The sequence below is a fragment of the Silene latifolia genome, chromosome 3 (genome assembly GCF_048544455.1).
Source record: "Silene latifolia isolate original U9 population chromosome 3, ASM4854445v1, whole genome shotgun sequence".
NCBI classification, from domain to species: Eukaryota; Viridiplantae; Streptophyta; class Magnoliopsida; order Caryophyllales; family Caryophyllaceae; genus Silene; species Silene latifolia.
Genome location: NC_133528.1, coordinates 14114215 through 14133120, shown reverse-complemented (window position 1 = coordinate 14133120; position 18906 = coordinate 14114215). Strand labels below are relative to the sequence as shown.

General features: G+C 42.1%; 1 protein-coding gene across 1 annotated transcript; it reads right to left on the bottom strand.

Annotated features, from left to right (window-relative positions):
• Positions 1 to 556: 556 nt before the first annotated feature.
• On the bottom strand, positions 557 to 1528 carry LOC141648709 (uncharacterized). The gene is made up of 2 exons (XM_074457430.1): positions 1238 to 1528; positions 557 to 1129 (listed from the first exon to the last, which is right to left on the bottom strand). The coding sequence occupies exons 1-2, from the start codon at positions 1526 to 1528 to the stop codon at positions 557 to 559; spliced, it is 864 nt and encodes a 287-aa protein (XP_074313531.1).
• Positions 1529 to 18906: the final 17378 nt, after the last annotated feature.

Sequence of the window (18906 nt, the reverse complement as noted above, 5' to 3'; positions counted from 1 at the left end):
CTTTATAAGACTTGGCCTCTGCCCACTTCGTGAAGTAGTCGATTGCGACCAAAATGAAACAATGTCCTTCTGACCCAGAAGGGTTGACCTTTCCGATAATGTCGATCCCCCAGGTTGAAAAAGGCCTAGGTGATGTCATGGTATATAGCATAGAGGGTGGTACATGCTGTACATTTGCAAATATCTGGCAATTATGGCAATGTTGAACATAATGTCGGCAATCTACTTCCATTGTGGTCCAGTAATAACCAAGTCTCATGATCTTATGAGTCAACATGTGAGCATTCATGTGGGTTCCCCATTCCCCGTCATGAACCTCCTCCATGACTTTGGTCGCTGTCTTTTGATCAATACATCGCAACAAGACACCTTACGCGGTCTTTTTGTATATTTGCCCTCCATTAGCCTCGGCGAACTGGGTCGAGAGCATCCGTAATGCTCGCTTTCCCAGAGCATCGAGGTTGTCAGGGTATTCTCCTGTGTCTTTGAATTTCAAGATTGATGTGTACCAAGGTTCGATCTCATCTTCCTCAGTGCCATTAATCTCATTTATGTATTATGGTGCCGATCTTCGTTCGACACATAGTGGCATGCTGTCTATATGATCTGGGATGTTAACCAAGGCTGCCAACTTAGACAGAGCATCGGCGAATGAATTCTCTTTTCCGGGTAAATGGACATAGTGTATTTCCTCGAAATACTTTTCCAATTCCTCTATCTTAGCCTGGTAAGGTGCCAGACTATTACTTTTGATCTTCCACAACCCTGTTACTTGGTTAATGACTAAATATGAGTCACCATGTACCAGTAACTTCTTTATATTTAGACTGATAGCATTGCGCAAACCCAGTAGGCATGCTTCGTACTCAGCAGCATTGTTGATGGTGAGGAAATCTAACTTGATGGATACATGTACATGTTCTCCCTTTGGTGAAATGAGGAGGATTCCGACCCCATATCCCATGCTACTCGATGCTCCATCGAAATAAAGATCCCATACTTCGTCTTCGACATGAACCACATTTTCATCTGGGAAAGACCACATGTCCGTAACACTGTCTTCCTCTATTGGAATGTCAGTGAGGAAGTCGATGACAGCCCGTCCTTTCACTGCTTTCAAGGGTACGTACTAAAGATCGAATTCAGCTAACATGAGAGTCCATCTCGACATTCTGCCATTTAATACTGGTTTTTCAAACAGATATTTGATTGGATCCATTCTGGAGTATATACTGACACTATAACACAACATATAGTGTCTCAGCTTCGTTGTTGCCCAGACAAGGGCTAGGCATGTTTTTTCTAACGTGGTGTACTTAGCTTCATATTCTAAGAAATTTTTACTGAAGTAGTAAATTGCCCTTTCTTCTTTTTCCACAGTTTGGGCCAACATTGCTCCCATCGCGGTATCTGTTACGGTTAGATACAAGGATAGTGGCAATCCGGCTATGGGTGGACTAAGCACATGTGGAGCAGACAGAACTTCTTTGATCCTGTCGAATGCGGCTTGACATTCGTCACCCCACATCTCGTGTTCTCCGACTTACAATTTCTTAAAGATCGGTTCACATATCATTGTCAACTACGATATATATTGGATTCGACCCAGGAAACTTTGAATTTCTTTCTCAGTTTTGGGATGAGGCATTTCCATAATGGCCTTGATTTTCAAAGGATCAATCTCAATACCACGGTGACTGACGATGTGACCCAGGAGCTTCCCGGAAGTAACATATAAGGCGCATTTTTGAGGGTTCAACCTCATGTTATATTTCTTTAATCTTTCAAGGAATTTTCGTAAGGCCCTTGGATGACCGTCACGTTCCTTTGATTTCACAATCATGTCATCAACATACACCTCGACTTTATTATGCATCATATCATGTAATAACGTTGTCGCGGTTCTTTGGTACGTTGCCCCGACATTTATCAACCCAAACGGCATTACCGTGTAACAATAGGTTCCCCATTGCATGATAAACGCGGTTTTGTACATATCTTCCTCGGTCATCTTTATCTGATTGTATCCGGCATACCCATCCATGAAAGATAGTAGGCATGATTCGCGGTATTGTCAACCAAGATATCGATGTGAGGTAATGGAAAATCATCTTTTGGACTGGCTTTGTTCAAATCCCGAAATTCCACACACACACGGACTTTCCCATCCTTCTTAGGTACTGGTACTACATTGGCTACCCAATCTGAATACTCGGATACTTTAATAAACCCAGCCTTGAGTTGTTTATCGACTTCTTCTTTGACTTTCAAAGACCACTCAGTACGCATTCTACGTAATTTTTGTTTGATTGGTTTGAACCCTGGCCTGATTGGGATTTTGTGTTCTTCAATTTCCCTATCGATTCCTGGCATGTCTCTATAAGACCATGCAAAGACATATTTGAACTCATTCAGTAAATCTATGAACCCTTGTTTTTCTGCAGGATCTTGAGTGGTACCTATTTTGAGTTCTCCGGGTTCTAAGGTGGTTCCTACATTGATGGTTTCTGCATCTTCGATAACAGAGTTTCTTTGGTCATATTCCTCCAACCCCTTAACCAATTGCGGAAGCGGTACTATCTCCTCTTTCTCTTCTTCAACCTGTCCCTTCCCAGCCTCATTCTTAAAGTCATTATTAAAACAAACATTTTCAGAAATGGCATTGCGATGTAAAGGAGACGAGCCGTAAGCAAACTGGTTCATCTTATTATTAATTTGAAACTGCGCGAAATGCGCTAACATTTGGGCCAACTGATCAGAGGCCAGTGGCGCAATGGGGGTGGTATTCGGGACAGGCCCCGGAATACCGGAGCTAGGGGGAGGTACATTAAAAGGAAAGACTGGGGAAGGGGTGTTTTCAACACTCGATTCTCTAGACTCAACCCTAAGACTCTTATTAGACTCAGACTCATAATCATCATCTGGCACTCGAGATGGGCGACCAACTCGTGTCAAGTGATTGGACTCGAGAGCCTCTTTCCTTAGCTTTTGGACTTCGTCCCGAGTATAGGGGATTGCTGCGCCCTTCTCAAGGTACACATCATCCTCATCATCATCCCAGATGCCATTGATTTTGTTGGAACTTCTGAGAATGTAAGGGGTGCAGTCGATGGCAAAATCCCCAAATCGAACTTTGTTCTCTATGCTTGGGAGATATTTAGAACAATCAATGAAGTGTTTCCCATAAGGAAACCATTTAGGCGACATATAGGACGGATTAGGTGGGACACATCGATGTTGTCTTTGACGAACACCGCATTTGAATGATCCCCAAATGGATTGGTGACATTATTAGGCTTCACAGTGGGTATTAAGATTGTTCCATTTTCAACCATATCTTAGATTTCATGCTTGAGGCAGAAATTTTTTTCTGTATCGTGCCCCTTCCCTTAGTGGTAGGCACACCGGCCTGTACCACTTGGGTCGTTGTTCCAAGGGTGGTTCAGGAGTTGGGCCGATAGGGTTTAGCTTCCCTTGGGCCTTGAGTCTTTCAAGGGCATACGTATAAGTACACCCAATGTCAGTAAACACTCTTGGAGTAGAGCGTTGTGGTTTCTTGGAAGTTCCTCCCAGGAAATTAATAGCTTGAACATGATTAGCACTGGTAGTTGCTTTCGATTTAGAGGAGGAAGCCCCAGGGTATCCCTTGGGTTTACAAAACTCCGCCGTACGGAGGTCATCTTCGATTTTCCTCCCAATTTGAGTCAAGTTTTTGAATGTGCTAAAGTTTTGATATTTTAGCTCATTACGGTAAGCTAGCTGCAGATTTTTTACAAACTTATCGACCATATCGACCTTTTTGGGTTTCTTGGTCAATTTCACGCTTTCAGCGCGCCAGCGAGCCAGAAAATCAGTAAAGCATTCCTTTTCTCTCTCGGTCATAACCTCGAGAGTCCTCATTGTTGTCTGGATTTCGGCATTGTCAGCATAATGCCTACAGAATTCAGTAGTTAGATCTTTGAATGTGGGGTAATTCTTTAGATCTAGGTTGTAAAACCATGCCCTTGGATGTTCCTCCAAGGATTGGGCAAAGATAGCAGTTAGCATGCTCGCAGGCACACTCTTCAGAGCAAGGTGCTCCTTATAGGACCTAATGTGTTGCAGAGGATTTTCAGTTCCTTTGAATTTATGGATGTCTGAGCACAAAGTTCTTAGGAAGCTCCTCCTGGATTGGGGCATAAGCCCTAGTATTCTCGTAGTGGATGCTCTCCCCTTGAGAGAGCTTCAGTTGGTCTTCCACAAGCTTGAATCGCCTCCCCACCTACCTTAGTCTCAACTGCAGCCAAGCGAGTTGTAAGCAGCTCCAAAGTGTCGTTTATCTTAGCCAATAGTGCTTCCGTTGATATTTTTCTGGTTTGGGGCGGCCTTTCTACAAAGAAACCTCGAACTAATCAAAAATTTGAATCAAACCCCTGCGCAAAAAGGACTCGACCTTTGACTCGGACCTGACTCAAAGACAGACTTAGACCTAGGAACTGAGCTAAGTGACTCACTTGTGCAAGGTTAAGGTGTAGGAGAGGGGTTCTAGACCTAACTAGGACTAAAACCTGACTGAACTGACTTAGACTTGGACTTAGACTGGACTAGACATAGACTTGATACAGACTTAGCATAAACTTGACATAGACTTGGTGTGACTAAAACGTGATCGAAACAAGACATGGCTCATTGGTTTGGAAAAGAGGACGCCCCATAGTGTCTTAGATGGGGTGTTTTTGTGGCTTAGACTTTGACCAAGTGGTCGACCTACTTGACTTGGACCTAAGAGGTGACTTAGGTAACCCACTAGGGTTGTGTTTTAGCCTAGACAAGCTTGGTTCACTTGAACCCTAGATAAAACCAAACATGGCTTAAACTAGAGCAACTAGACTGGACTTGACCCAACTAACTCAAACTCTATTCTAGATTTGGGTTAGGTTTGGATTATGGTTTAATGGATTTTGAAATTGAAAAGGATTGAATCGAAATAAGCTTTTAAAATGGGCAGCATGCCGTTTTATAAAAAGCTTGATATGGTCAAAATTCTAATCCTAATTCGGCAGCACTTCGACTCGGAAATGATTCTTTTTTCAAAAGAGGTAGGTTCAAAAGTTCGGGATTGAAAAGTGGTTTAAAGATTTGGACCTAACTAGGTCCAGAAATTTCGAAAATAAGGGGTGGGCAATCTATTTGTTTCGAAAACATTGAACCAAGGATGGGTTTTGAAAAAGGATTTGGTTTTGAAAACAGACTTGGGAAGTAATTTGGAGCAAGAAACTCGAGTATTAATGGAGGTTTGATGGTTGAACGAAGGGTGTTTAGAGGGAGACACAAATTATTTCTCAGTTTGGTTGTCCCAGTTTTGTCGAGAGTTTTGAGAGGCAATTATGGTTTCTTTGGCTCATGAGTTGTGATGGAATGTTAGTAGGATATGTGGAGATCTTCCAGGAGCAAAGTTACGGAGTTGGTGAAGAGATTTCGAATGCTTTCGAAGGGGGTATTTATAGGGAGACGGGAATGATTCTGTTTTGCACAGCTGTTGTCCAGCAGCTTTTTGGGGGGGTTTGTTAGGGGTTGTATGTGGGTTTTTCTTGGTGGGAAAGGCGTAGGAATATGGTAGGGATACTAGGGTATGGTAGGGTGTTGATGGGCACGGGCTTAAGTGGTGTTTGGAGAGGGTTTTAGACTCGGGTTTGAGCTGAACGAAAACAAGGGGTCGTGGGCTGTTTCGTTTTGGGGCCTATTTTGGATGGACTTGTGGAAGCGTTTCGAGGTGGGCTAGGTGCTGGGTCATTATGGGTAATGTGGAGCACGAGTTAGTGGTGATGGGTTGCGGGTTTGGACCTAGTTTGAGTCGGTTTAGAAGGGCTTTCGATGGCTATACAAACACGGGTAAAGGAAGGAATTGGGCTGTGTTGGGGGAATGTTTGGGACGAGATTTCGGTGGGTTAAACAAAGGGTTTGGGGTAGGATTTGGCTAAGAATCAAACGCAGGTTATGGGAGAGGAAGTTGGGTTGAAAGTGCGTCGAAAATCGAGCCCAAATCAAGCATAAAACGAGCTCACAAATCGTGTGATTAAAACGAGTTTTCAACTTTCGAAATCGATTTTTCAAATCAAATCACACATTAAAATAAATGAGTTTTAAAATCAAATACACTCATAAAATTATTTTTCAAAACAAATATTAATTTTATTTTCAATAAAATAAACTTGAGAAAATAAATTCAAAATAAATGAATTAAAACCCTTAATTTAAACATCATATAAATTAAATAAGAATTAGAACGTTTAAATTAAATATCATTAATAAAACTCTTCATCGACGACGCCCATTCCATATCGTAAAACGAACTCCAAATAATGACAATGCCAACTAGCAAATACATGTTGTCTTATCACCATCGACTGTTTTGACGGGATTTCTATAAATGCCAATATCGACAGATATGGGTATCTACAGAAAGCTGAGAGTGAGGGTGGCAATCAATCGAGCTATAAGCGTGGCAACCATAACCAGGCTAGGGCTTATTCTGGAGGATATAGCTTTAGTGGGGGATCTTGTGTATGAGGAAGAAGTGGTCGGAGTACAAGCGACAACTCTAATCTGTAATGCTTCAACTGTGGCGGGATAGGCCACAAAAGGTTTAAGTGTACGAGTGCTGGAGGAGGAGGAGTAGGCTTTTCGCGATCTTATCAAGGGAATTATTCGCAAACTCCGAGCCAAAGTTTGGCGAGTAACAGGCCAGCTGGGTCATGGAACAACGAGGGAGGTTAGAGCAACAACAATAGCGGCTATAACCGCAACAATGGTGGATCCTATCAGAGCAAGAGCAACAGTGTGACTCAGAATTCGGTGGCTAAACCTACTACATTTGCGACTACTTTCCATGGGGGAGGTCAGAAGAACAACGGCAAACTCTTTATGATGGGAAAACAGGCGGCTGAGGATGATGCCCAAGTCGTCACTAGTACTTGACTACTTTCCTTGTTAATCATAAACCAACTTTTATTTTGTTTGATTCGGCGACAACCCATTTGTTTGTGTAGATTTGAGTGGGGTTAACTAGCTCTAGTTGGTCTATAAGTCAGGTTGTCAGGGTGAAATATAAAGCTGCAGATATAGTAAAAATAACAGTAATAAGAGAAAGGATTTTGTACGTGGAAAACCCTTAAATGGGAAAAAACCACGGGCACCAAGCCAGGAGAGGATTTCACTATTGTATTATATTTTGCACAAATGGACGTAATTATCTAAGAATGATATGAGAATATATTGTATGCTATCTTCTCTTGTTGTGTCCTCAAATGATTTCCAAGGGTTCCTTATATAAGCTCTCGTTGAACGGCTGCTTTGATCCTGGCATTAATGCGGAATATTTTCCTTAATTACCCGTAATAATTCCAAATATCACGCCCTTAATTGCTGTATTAATTGCGAGATCTTCCTATTCAATGCTGCGCGTATATTCCTCTTATAATATTAGTTCCTGGTCTGATATCGTCCTGATATTTTGACCGTTGTCCTCTCCATGGCCTGGCGCCTGTCTTCATGTGTCCTGATAGCCTGACGTCCTGGCACCCTGATAGTCAGGTTAAGGTGAGATACTAATCAGGGACGTCTGTGGATTTCCAGGCCTAACAATTGCCCCTTATCTCCTTATTTTCAATGTGTCAGGACAAAAAAATAAGGAGATAACTTTAATCTCTGGAAAATTACCCAACGGTTGAACTACGCCTAGTCAGTTCCTGTAACGGCTACTTCCTTCAGTTTATGACGCGTGTAAATTTTGTTGCAACCTCTTCAATGATTATCCTTCCACTTGCGGTTGAAACCCTAATTTAATCTACTATAAATACCCATTCACTTCATTAAGTTAAACTCCATCAGAATAATCTCCCTTATTTCTTTCTTAATAATCTTCTTCTCTAATTCTCCTTAATTTCCAGTTCCTTAATATTGAATCAGTCTTCATAATCTATCAATAATGGCCGCAAAAAAGAAGTCTACCAGGGCAGCGACTCCTGGAACTCCTCCTTCCCAGAATCCTGAGGAAACTTCTTCTGAGAATTTGCCTCTTTCTTCTGCTCCTCAACCTTCCACGATCAATAAGCCGAGTGATTCTCCATTGGAGATGATCTCAATTTTCCATGGTGATTTCCAGTTCAAGCCTATGAAGGCTTTAAATGAGGATCAGTCTCTTGCAAACCGCTTGAAGCCTGAGTTTGAAAAGGTGTTGAAGGATAGGGGATCATCCCTGCTGATTCTGAAGTCTGGATCCCTAAGAATTCTCCTATCCGGGCTGACTGGGCGTGTCCTGGTTGGTTCTGTATTCACGACTGGGCTTTCAGGGCAGGTTGTAAGCTTCCTTTTTCCCCTCTTATGGTTGAGGTTAGTAAGGAGATTGGTGTTCCATATTATCAGTTGATGCCTATGGTGTGGAAGGTTGTTTGTTCCGTTGAGTACCTCTGTAAAAAACACAATATCTCGTTTTCCCTTGATGATCTGAAAGCTTGTTATGCTGTCAAAACCAATAGCCCTGGCCATATAAGTTTTAAGGTCAGGGCTTCTACTACTCCCCTTTTGAGCAATCTGGATAGCGGCCATGATAAGAACTGGGCTGCTGGGTACATGTTTGTCAGGACCAATTCTGTGCGTCCTGATCTGGCATATTTAAATTATAAAGCTTGCGTTGCTGGTCAGTTTTTTAGCCGTTCTTTTACCCTGCATGTTTTACTCGTTAGTAAAAATAAAATGAAATTCATATTGAATCATACTTTTTTTGTGTGCAGTCGATGATTGGGTTACTGAAACTGAGTATCCCATCGCCAATATTTCTGCTTTCCTTGCTATTCCTCCTTTGGAGAGGTCTTGGCCTCTCTGTTGTGGGGCTGGCCATCTTCCTCGTTGTCTGAAGGCTGATGGTACTGCCAGGGTGGGTAAATCTTCAAGGGCTGTTAGTGCCACTACCTCAGGCAGTAAGTCTATCTTAACTTCTTTTTTCTTCTTACTCTGGCTTCCTGGTGATGTTTAGTTTATATTGCTAATATAGTGTTTCGTGTTGTAGCCAACAGGTCATCTACTCGCCTTGCCAGGTTTGGTATAGCTGACCTCTCAGCCAGGTTGGCTAAGATCAAGGAGGAAGGCTCCCAGGGAAGCGGAGATGCTGAGCCCGTTATCGATTTAACCGAACAACCTGTTGCTCCCAAGGTCACTACTGTACCTGATGTCCCTGCTGAAACAAGTTCAGCAGCCCAGAAAAGAAAAATTGAAGATGTTGACATTTCTGCCCCGGTCAGGGAAGTGAGAGCCAGGGTGGACAATATGGAGGCTGCCAAGGTGAAGATTAGGGATTATGCTGCTTCTAAGTCAGATGTCATGCTCACCCTTGACCCTATTGAAACTGTTACCCACGCGGTTGCTTCAGTGGATCATTCAGTCAGCCTTTTGGCAGGCGCCCTGGTTGCTGTGAGGGAGGTATGTTATCTTTACTATTATGTGTATTTTGTGCATTTTGTTTGGGTTTTTTTATTATTGGGGTATAATATCCTTATTTATTCTTTCTGTTTTTTGTCAGGGTGTTGCGGCCTGTCTCCATAACGCCTATCAGGCTACTTTTTTGGTAGCCAGGATTGATCTGATGAGATCGGATTATGATAGGTCAAGTCTCGAACGGATTTTGCACGGCCGACCCGGCCGCTAAAGTCTGCTTGACTTGGTGAGGGTGCAGGCTGAGAAGGATGCTGCTAAGGCTGAGCCAGATTCAAGTAAGCGGCTCTTGCAGGAAGCTTTGGATAGAAATCGAGAGCTCACCCAGGAGAGGGATGAATTAGAGTTCAAGCTTGATGATGCTTCCCTCTATTTCTATATTAAGTGGAAGGTTGCTGCCATGTCAGAGCCTGTTGAGACCAGGGAAAAATGGAACCCTGAAGCTGAGATGGCTTTTGCTGCTTCAAAGTATCCTGACCTGCATAACATGGGAAATGAACAAGAGGTGGACTCTCCAGGGGAGCAAGATGTTGATGCTGATCCGGCCATGGGTGGAAGTAGTGGTACTGTTTCCAAGGAGAAGCAGTAGTTTGATTTTCTTAGTTGGTATTTGGCCCATCCAGGGGGGATGTCCCTTGACGAACAATTTTATTTTCTTTTTCTGTCTCTATTCAGGTCGGGGAGACTATCCCTGGCCTCTATGAATATTTTGGTGCCTTTGCCCCAGGGGTAAGGGCTTTATTAATATAGGCACGGTGGCCTTTTTTGGATGAATTTGCTTTTTTGACTTTGCTTGAGCCTGTGAGTTTTGCTTTTTCCAATCCTGTTGGACCTGTCCAAATTTTTGTTTGGTTAACCTGCAATGCATTTTCGATTTGTTCTGTTATTTGAACCGTCGTGAGTAATTCAACCAAGTATAGTTTTTTGCCATAATGGTTGAAGGGGTGGGAAAACCAGCCTGTCAGGAGGGCTTATGTCCCCTGCCTGACTGGAGGGCTTGGTATTCGGCCTGTCAGGAGGGCTTTTAGACTGATGGTTGGGAGAGAACACCCTTGCACCTGTCTTGCTTGCGTCCCACTAGTTTGTAAACATTGGCGGAAACCTAGTCAGGTCAGGCAATTATTTCATGCCTGATTGGTCCTGACATTTACTGTATCCGGTGATGGTTACCAACTCGTCAGGCACAGTTAAGTGCAAAGTTTTGTTTCAAAAATTGATATATAGTAGAGTAGCCCTCAATCCTGAATATTTATGCATATAAACATCTATCATGTATAATTGTTCAGGATTCAAAAAGTGAGAGAAAATGGGATAGTTAAATATATAGATATGAGTTGCATACAGAGCATGTAAAACACGTAATTTTTCAGGTAGCACATCAGGTTGAGTAATGATATGAGTTTGTACCTGATTGTAGCCTGATCTAGTCTTTACATATGGAATAATTTTAAATGGGTTACATTCCAGGATCTTGGGATCATTTCTCCTTCTAGTGTTTGGAGCCTGTATGCTCCCTGGCCAACAATTGAATCAATTAAGTAAGGGCCTTCCCATGTGGGGGCCAGCTTGCCTGCTGATTTTTCTTTTTTATTCGGAAAAACTTTGCGTAATACGAGGTCTCCTTCCCTGAAGACTCTGATTTTGACATTTTTGTTGTAAGTCCTGGCAACTGCTTGTTGGTATGATGCCATCCCGATTTTGGCAAAGATCTCTTAGCTCTTCTGTTAGTACCAGGTTATCTTGCATCGGTCTCTGTTTGCTTCTACATTGTTCGGGTTGTACCTTGATGTTGGCACTGTATTTCGCAGAATGACAGCTTCACAGCCGTACACCAAGGAATAAGGTGTTTGGCCTGTTGATGTCTTTGGAGTTGTCCTGTCTGCCCATAGTACTAATGGAAGTTCTTCAGCCCATCTGCCTCGTCTTCTCTTTAGCTTCTTTTTTAGGCAGCTTATGACTACCTTGTTGCTGGATTCAGCCTGACCATTAGCTTTTGGGTATCCAGGAGTTGACGTTACCAGGTTGATATTCCATTCTTGGCAAAATGCTTGGGTCTTTTTCCCCACAAATTGGGTTCCATTATCACATAATATTTCTGATGGGACACCATATCTGCAAATGATGTTTGTCCTGATGAAGGATATTACTTCTTTTTCAGTTACTTGCCTGAAAGAGTCAGCCTCAATCCATTTGGAGAAATAATCAGTCATAGCCAACGTGAACACTTTTTATCCTGGAGCTACGGGCAGTTTTCCCACAATATCCATGCCCCACAGTATGAATGGCCAGGATGCGGAAATTGAATGAAGGAGCTCAGATGGCTGATGTATGATTGGTGCATGGACTTGGCAGGCTTTGCATTTTGATGAATATTCCGAGCATCGGCCGTCGGTGTAGGCGATGTGTAGCCTGTCCCCGAGAACTTTACTTGCCAGGCTCTTTCCTCCTTTGTGGTTACCACAGTGTCCATCATGTATTTCTTGAAGTACTAGTTTGGCTTTGTCAGGCTCCAAGCATCTCAGGTATGGTCCAGCCTGCGATCTCTTGAATAGAGTGTTATTGATAATAGCATAAGTTGAAGCTCTAATTTTAAAAGCCCTTGCTTCGTGTCTTCCCTAAGGTAATATTCCTCGGAGAAACCAATCATAATAGGGTTTGGTCCAAGAATTACTATCCTGTGTGATAGGGTTGACTTGTTCAGGCTTACTGATGGCTGGCTCTAATAAATGAACAATTGGTATTTTATCGAAAACTGTAGGGGTAAAATTTGAACCTAGGCTGGCCAAAGCATCAGCCTGGGTGTTCAGGTCTCTTGATATTTGATCTATATCAAATAAAGCAAATTTAGCGGTAAGGTTTTTTGCATATTCTAAATACGAAATCATTTTTGCATCCTTAGCCGTATAAATTCCCTTTATTTGATTAACAATTAGAAGTGAATCAGTTTTTACCTTTAGGTTTTGAACACCGAAGTCTAGACATACCTTTAAGCCTGCTATCAGAGCTTTATATTCTGCTTCATTGTTTGTAGCTTTGAACTCACAGCTTATAGCCTGTGCTAACATATCTCCCTGTGGTGATTTGAGCACTAATCCTAACCCTGTCCCCTTGGCGTTGGATGCCCCATCTATGAAAAGGGTTCATTCTTGATCTGGGGTTTTATTTTCTAATTGGTTGACCTCTTTTTTCAAGTCAGGTTCCAGGTTAGGGCTAAAGTCAGCCACAAAGTTTGCTAGGGCCTGCGATTTGATCGCTGCCCTGGGTTCAAAGGAGATATCGTATGCGCTAATTTGCACTGACCATTTGGCCATCCTGCGTGATAATCCAGGCTTACGTAGGACAGATTTTATGGGTAAGTTGGTTCTGACTATAATTGGGTGACTTTCAAAATAAGGTCGCAATTTAGTACATGACATAATCAAAGCTAAAACATATTTCTCAAGTAATCCATACCTCATCTCAGCATCCAGCAGGCTTTTACTTACATAATAAACCGGGTGTTGTTGGCCATCCTGTTCTTTTACTAGGACTGCACTGACTGCTGTGTCAGTAACAGATAATTATACTGACAGGGGTTCTCCCTTCTCTGGTTTAGCCAGTAAGGGTGGAGATGATAGATAAGATTTCAAGTCTTGAATGGTTGTCTCATGTTCATCCGTCCATTAGAATTGTTTATTTTTTCTGAGGAGGTTGTAAAATGCTTTGCACCTCTCAGAGGATCTTGATATGAAACGGTTCAGGGCAGCTACCCGGCCTGTCAATTTTTGGATATCCTTAACAGATTTGGGTGACTGTAGTTCCAGGATAGCTTTTATCTGTTCAGGGCTGGCTTCTATGCCTCTCTTTGTGACCATGTATCCAAGAAATTTGCCTGCAGAGACTCCGAAGTGGCATTTTGCGGGGTTGAGCTTCATGTTGTATTTCTCTAATATTTCGAATGCTATTTCTAGATGCTTCACATGGTCTTCTGCATTTTTGGATTTTACCACCATGTTGTCTATGTACACCTCCATGATATCACCAATTTGGTCTTTAAACATCATGTTGACCAGGCGCTGGTACGTTGCCCCTGCATTCTTCAGGCCGAAAGGCATGGCAGTGTAACAATATATGCCTCTGCCTCAATGAATGCGATTTCCTGGTCGGCAGGGTGCATCTTTATTTGATTGAATCAACTGGAAGCATCCATGAATGTCAGCATCTCATGGCCTGCTGTGGCGTCTACCATGGCATCAATATGGGGTAAAGGAAATGGATCTTTGGGACAAGCTTTGTTCAGGTCAGTGTAGTCTACACAGACTCTCCACTTTCCATTCTTTTTCTGCACAACAACTACGTTAGCCAGCCACTCAGGGTACATTACTTCCCTGATCATTCCCATATCCAAGAGTTTTTCCACTTCCTAATTAATTATGGCATTCCTTTCAGCTGCAAATTTTCGTCTTTTCTGTTGTACAGGCTTAAAAGATGGGTCAACATTGAGTTTATGTGTAATTATATCAGCACTAATTACAGTCATATCAAAATGTGACCAAGCAAACCAAGATGATTTATTTTTAAGAAACTTTACCACTTCGGGCCTGACACTATCTGGGGCGTCAGATCCTACTAAAACATACCTGTCAGGGTACTCAGGGTCCAGGATTACCTGATCTGTTTCCATTCTGGGAGGTGCTACATAAGTGCTCCTGACAGGGTACTGTAATTGCTATGCAAGGCACTTACCTGCCTTGGAAGGCTTCAAGGCTGTTGTGTAGCATTCCTGGGCTGTCTTGTGATCCCCTTTGACTGTGGTTATGCCCCAGTCTGTTGGTATTTTGATACACTGGTGATAGGTTGATGATACGGCCTTGACATTATGAATCCAGGGTCTACCCAAGATCGCGTTGTAAGATGACAGGCAATCAAGGACTCCAAATTTCTCATAAGATGAGACTCCTTCAACGTAGGTTGGGAGGTGGATTTCTCCTAGAGTGCTCCTGGTTTCTCCACTAAATCCCACCAAAACACTGGATTTTTTGGTGATTTGGTCCTCGTTGATTTTCATGGCTTTCAGCACGTCAAGCATGATCAGGTTTACTGAGCTGCCCCCATATACCAGGATCCTTCTTACTGTGGCGGTTCCAATCTGTATAGAAATTACCAGGCCATCATGATGAACATTAGGAATACCTACCAGGTCACAATCGTTGAAAGTGATTATTGGGATATGATCTGGTTTGCAGGGTGAGACAGTCCTTGGCGTCCTGGCTATCTTTTTTGCTGCTGAACTGGTCAGGCCGCAGATTTCTGATCCACCAGATATTAATTTTACTTCGTATATTAGAGGTGGTGGAGGGAGGCCGCGATCCTGCTTGTGCTCCTGATCCTCTTTGCCCTGGTTCGCATTCCTGCCTTTCGCCTTGATCAGGTCTTTCAAGTATCCGGATTTCAGTAGATAAGCCACTTCTTTCCTCAGGGTGAAACAGTCATCCGTCGTGTGTCCAATGTCCATGTGGAATTCACACCATTTGGAATTGTCCCTTCTAGGGTTGGGATTTTCTAACTTCCTGGGCCATTTGACTACTGATTCCATGTTGTCAAGTCTCTGGATTAATCCTGCAATATCAACACTGAAGTTATGTTCGGAAATAGGTGGAAAAATTTTAGCCTTACCTTGATACTCATGAGCCAGGTTAACTTATGAATGGTCTGGCCTAGAATATGGAGTAGGCCTGTAATTATTTCTTTGTTGCTCTTCCTATTGCTCTTTTCATAATCCTTTGGTCCACTGGGTGATCCAAGTTTGTAGCTCTTGTCTTCTTCTAGCCTGATAAAAGCAAGATTTTTGGCCTGGACGTCTTCGAAGGTATGGCAGGGATACTTAGTGAGCTCGCTGTATAGGTCACTGTGTGGTAGCAACCCCTGCCTGAATGCCTCCACTGCTGTTCCAACGTCACATCTGGGAATGGATACTTTCTCTTTGTTGAATCTTGCAAGGAATGTCCTGAGAGTTTCATCAGGCTTCTGTGTAATTCGGTAAAGGTCACTGGATCGTTTCTCCAACTCCCTGCTACTCGCAAACTATTGGTTAAAGCTGTTGATCAGGTTGGCGAAGGAATGGATGCTCCCAGTTGGCAGGTTGATGTACCATTGTAGAGTAGGGCCGGTCAGGGTCGTTCCAAATCCCTTACACATGCAAACTTGTCTGAATTCGCTGGGAATAGATGCAGCCAGCATTTTTTGCTTGTAGTGAGCCACATGATTTTGTGGATCTGAGGTTCCATCATAGATTTTCATGGATGGGACCACAAACTTCTTTGGTAAATCTACTTTTGCTATTTCGTCTATGAAAGGTGAATCAGCATAGCTGTCAGGGGCAGCTTCTTCCATGCTGGTAGGTACTCTAGGTATCTTGTCGAATTTTTCATTAAGATTCTTGATCTCCTGAACTACTGCCATCATGATGGCTGCTGCTGATTCATCAGGGTTTTCATTGTCATTATTTGGTTCACCATCACCATCAATATTAATAAATTTAGAACCACTTGGGCTCCCAAAACTGGAAAAATCGATGTTTTTGATGATTGGTGCAAATGGGGTTCCTGGCTGGAATCTAGAGCCTGCTCCTTGGGTTTTTTCTAATTTTTGTTTCAGAGCTGACTCAGATTCTCTTAATTGCAGGATTTCTGCTTCAGTTTGTGCCACTTTTTCTTTCAAGCTTTCCAACTCAGCGATTTGTTGAAGAGCTGCGTTCAATTGTTCTTCAATGGTAGGCTGGCCCATTTTTGTAGGATTTTTGAATTTTTGTGAGATGAGAAAAAAGGATTTAAAGAGCTAGATGCCCCATGGTGGGCGCCAATTATTTTGTGTAGATTTTGCGCAAGGCGAAATCAGGTCAGGGTAGATTTGAGTGGGGTTAACTAGCTCTAGTTGGTCTATAAGTCAGGTTGTCAGGGTGAAATATAAAGCTGCAGATATAGTAAAAATAACAGTAATAAGACAAAGGATTTTGTACGTGGAAAACCCTTAAATGGGAAAAAACCACGGGCACCAAGCCAGGAGAGGATTTCACTATTGTATTATATTTTGCACAAATGGACGTAATTATCTAAGAATGATATGAGAATATATTGTATACTATCTTCTCTTGTTGTGTCCTCAAATGATTTCCAAGGGTTCCTTATATAAGCTCTCGTTGAACGGCTGCTTTGATCCTGGCATTAATGCGGAATATTTTCCTTAATTACCCGCAATAATTCCAAATATCACGCCCTTAATTGCTGTATTAATTGCGAGATCTTCCTATTCAATGCTGCGCGTATATTCCTCTTATAATATTAGTTCTTGGTCTGATATCGTCCTGATATTTTGACCGTTGTCCTCTCCATGGCCTGGCGCCTGTCTTCATGTGTCCTGATAGCCTGACGTCCTGGCACCCTGATAGTCAGGTTAAGGTGAGATACTGATCAGGGACGTCTGTGGATTTCCAGGCCTAACAACTTTGTATCACGTTATGTAGTTTGGTTGTAAAAGCTTAAGTATTATAATATAAATGTTCTTCTATTGTTTATTTGATCTACTACCTCGGGTGATCGAGATGGTAACACCTTCATACACTGGGATGGTCCTTGGTAAGGCATCTTGGTGTGCGGGGGTGTTACAAAGTGATATCAGAGCGACGATTTTGAAACCTGAACCAATGAACCGAATGAAGATAGGGTGTCAAATTAAATGAACCTGGTGTATGTGTGTTGGGAGCCCTTTTCTGTCGGTTTTGGGTGAGAAGGCGCCCTCACCTCAAAAGCCCGGTACCAAGCATGCTTAAGCCAGCCACAGGGAAAGGGGTAGATAATAGGAGTAGTTCCCTGATGAGTGTATGTCATATGTATTTGTTAGCTGTAATTCGTGTAGTAATGTGAGTCTAATGCTTTTGAGTAGTTGAGTTTGTGATTTGTTGGGTGCATGATAAAGAACGATATGATTTGAGTAAGATGGTGGATGACCATAGATTTTTGCAATTGAACATGATAGATTTCGTGCATGACAAGTATTGTTTGAGACTTTCGTAGTATGTGTGTAGGGATACATCATCAGGTGTGATGCTATAGCGTTATAGATTGATATTTTTAGGTTGTGTAGCGAAGCTTAGTCGTGTGTGTTAGTCGTGACGCAATTGTTTGCGGTAATTGATATGGGGAACGTATGTTGTTCGTCGACTGACTTAGCAGTGGTTATATTGTGTGTGCTGCACTTTGATGTGGTAGAATTAAGTTCTAACGGTGACGAGCTCGATTGTATGGAACTCCGAACATCATTACTTGTTTTGCAGGTTCAATAAATTTGAAATTTCGCTTTTGTTCAGTTAAACTCAATCGAGTATAGCTTATACTCGACCGAGTAGGCCACACTCGGCCGAGTATAGTAGCACTCGACCGAGTACCCAGTAAGTCAGTTTAGCCTCGCTACTGATCTCTGGATACTCGACCGAGCAATCCGAATACTCGACCGAGTAGTCCATACCCGGCCGAGTGAACCCGATACTCGACCGAGTACGGTTTTATCGTGACTCAGTCGGTTTGCTCTAAAAACCCTATAACCTCTTCTTCTTTCTTATTTCCGCCTCCCATCTCATTCTTTCACTCCTAAAAACTTCAAAACCCATTCCCTCTCAAAACTCTTGGGTGATTTGTTGGTAATTGCTTGTGGATTTTTCTTTCTTGCTTGCTCAAACCCTCAATCAAGGTAAAGTTTCTAACCAATTTCTTCAATTTATTATCAATTTATGGTATGAACTTACCCAAATTTCGAATCCCTAGCTTGTGTAATTTGAAATTGGTGTTTTTATTTTGATATTTTGAGTTTAGTTGCTCACAAACATCGTCTATGCCGTCACAAACACGATTTCATGATTTAAAATCGCTTCTTTGTTGGAATATGTGTCCTCCGACAATAATGCGATCACGACTGTTGATCATGATGATCACATGTTTAAGTCTCATTATAAAGAATACAATTGGGAAGTAATATTTTACTGTCAACTGGTCAACATATATCGGTAATGATTGGCTTACTAGAGTTTGACATTACTGTTGTGTGACGGTGGTGATCAGTTGACCCCCTAGGTCATACCTATAGGGTAACACTCTTAATTGATTATTTAATTAATCGTATAATGTTACGAGTTAATTAAATTACTTGAAAATTGACGGACGATTTAGGAAGTAAAATTTACGTATCATATTGAAATGTGATCAAATAAGATACGGTCTGAGTAATTGAATTGTATCATTACTCGGATGAAATTATTGTGTATAGAAACAATTAAATTTGAATGAATTATTATAAATACGATTTATAATTGGTAAAATATTTTGGCACAAGTAATTATGAAATTACTAAGTCGATTTTTGTATGTGACGTATTTTTATTAATACGTTGTTTTTAATATGTTAAAAA

Coding starts and splice junctions, on each gene's coding strand:
- LOC141648709 (XM_074457430.1), bottom strand. CDS start 1,528: ATGTGGGGTGACGAATGTCAAGCCGCATTCGACAGGATCAAAGAAGTT. Junction 1,130..1,237: donor ACTATATGTTGTGTTATAGT/GTCAGTATATAC, acceptor TTCGATCTTTAG/TACGTACCCTTGAAAGCAGT.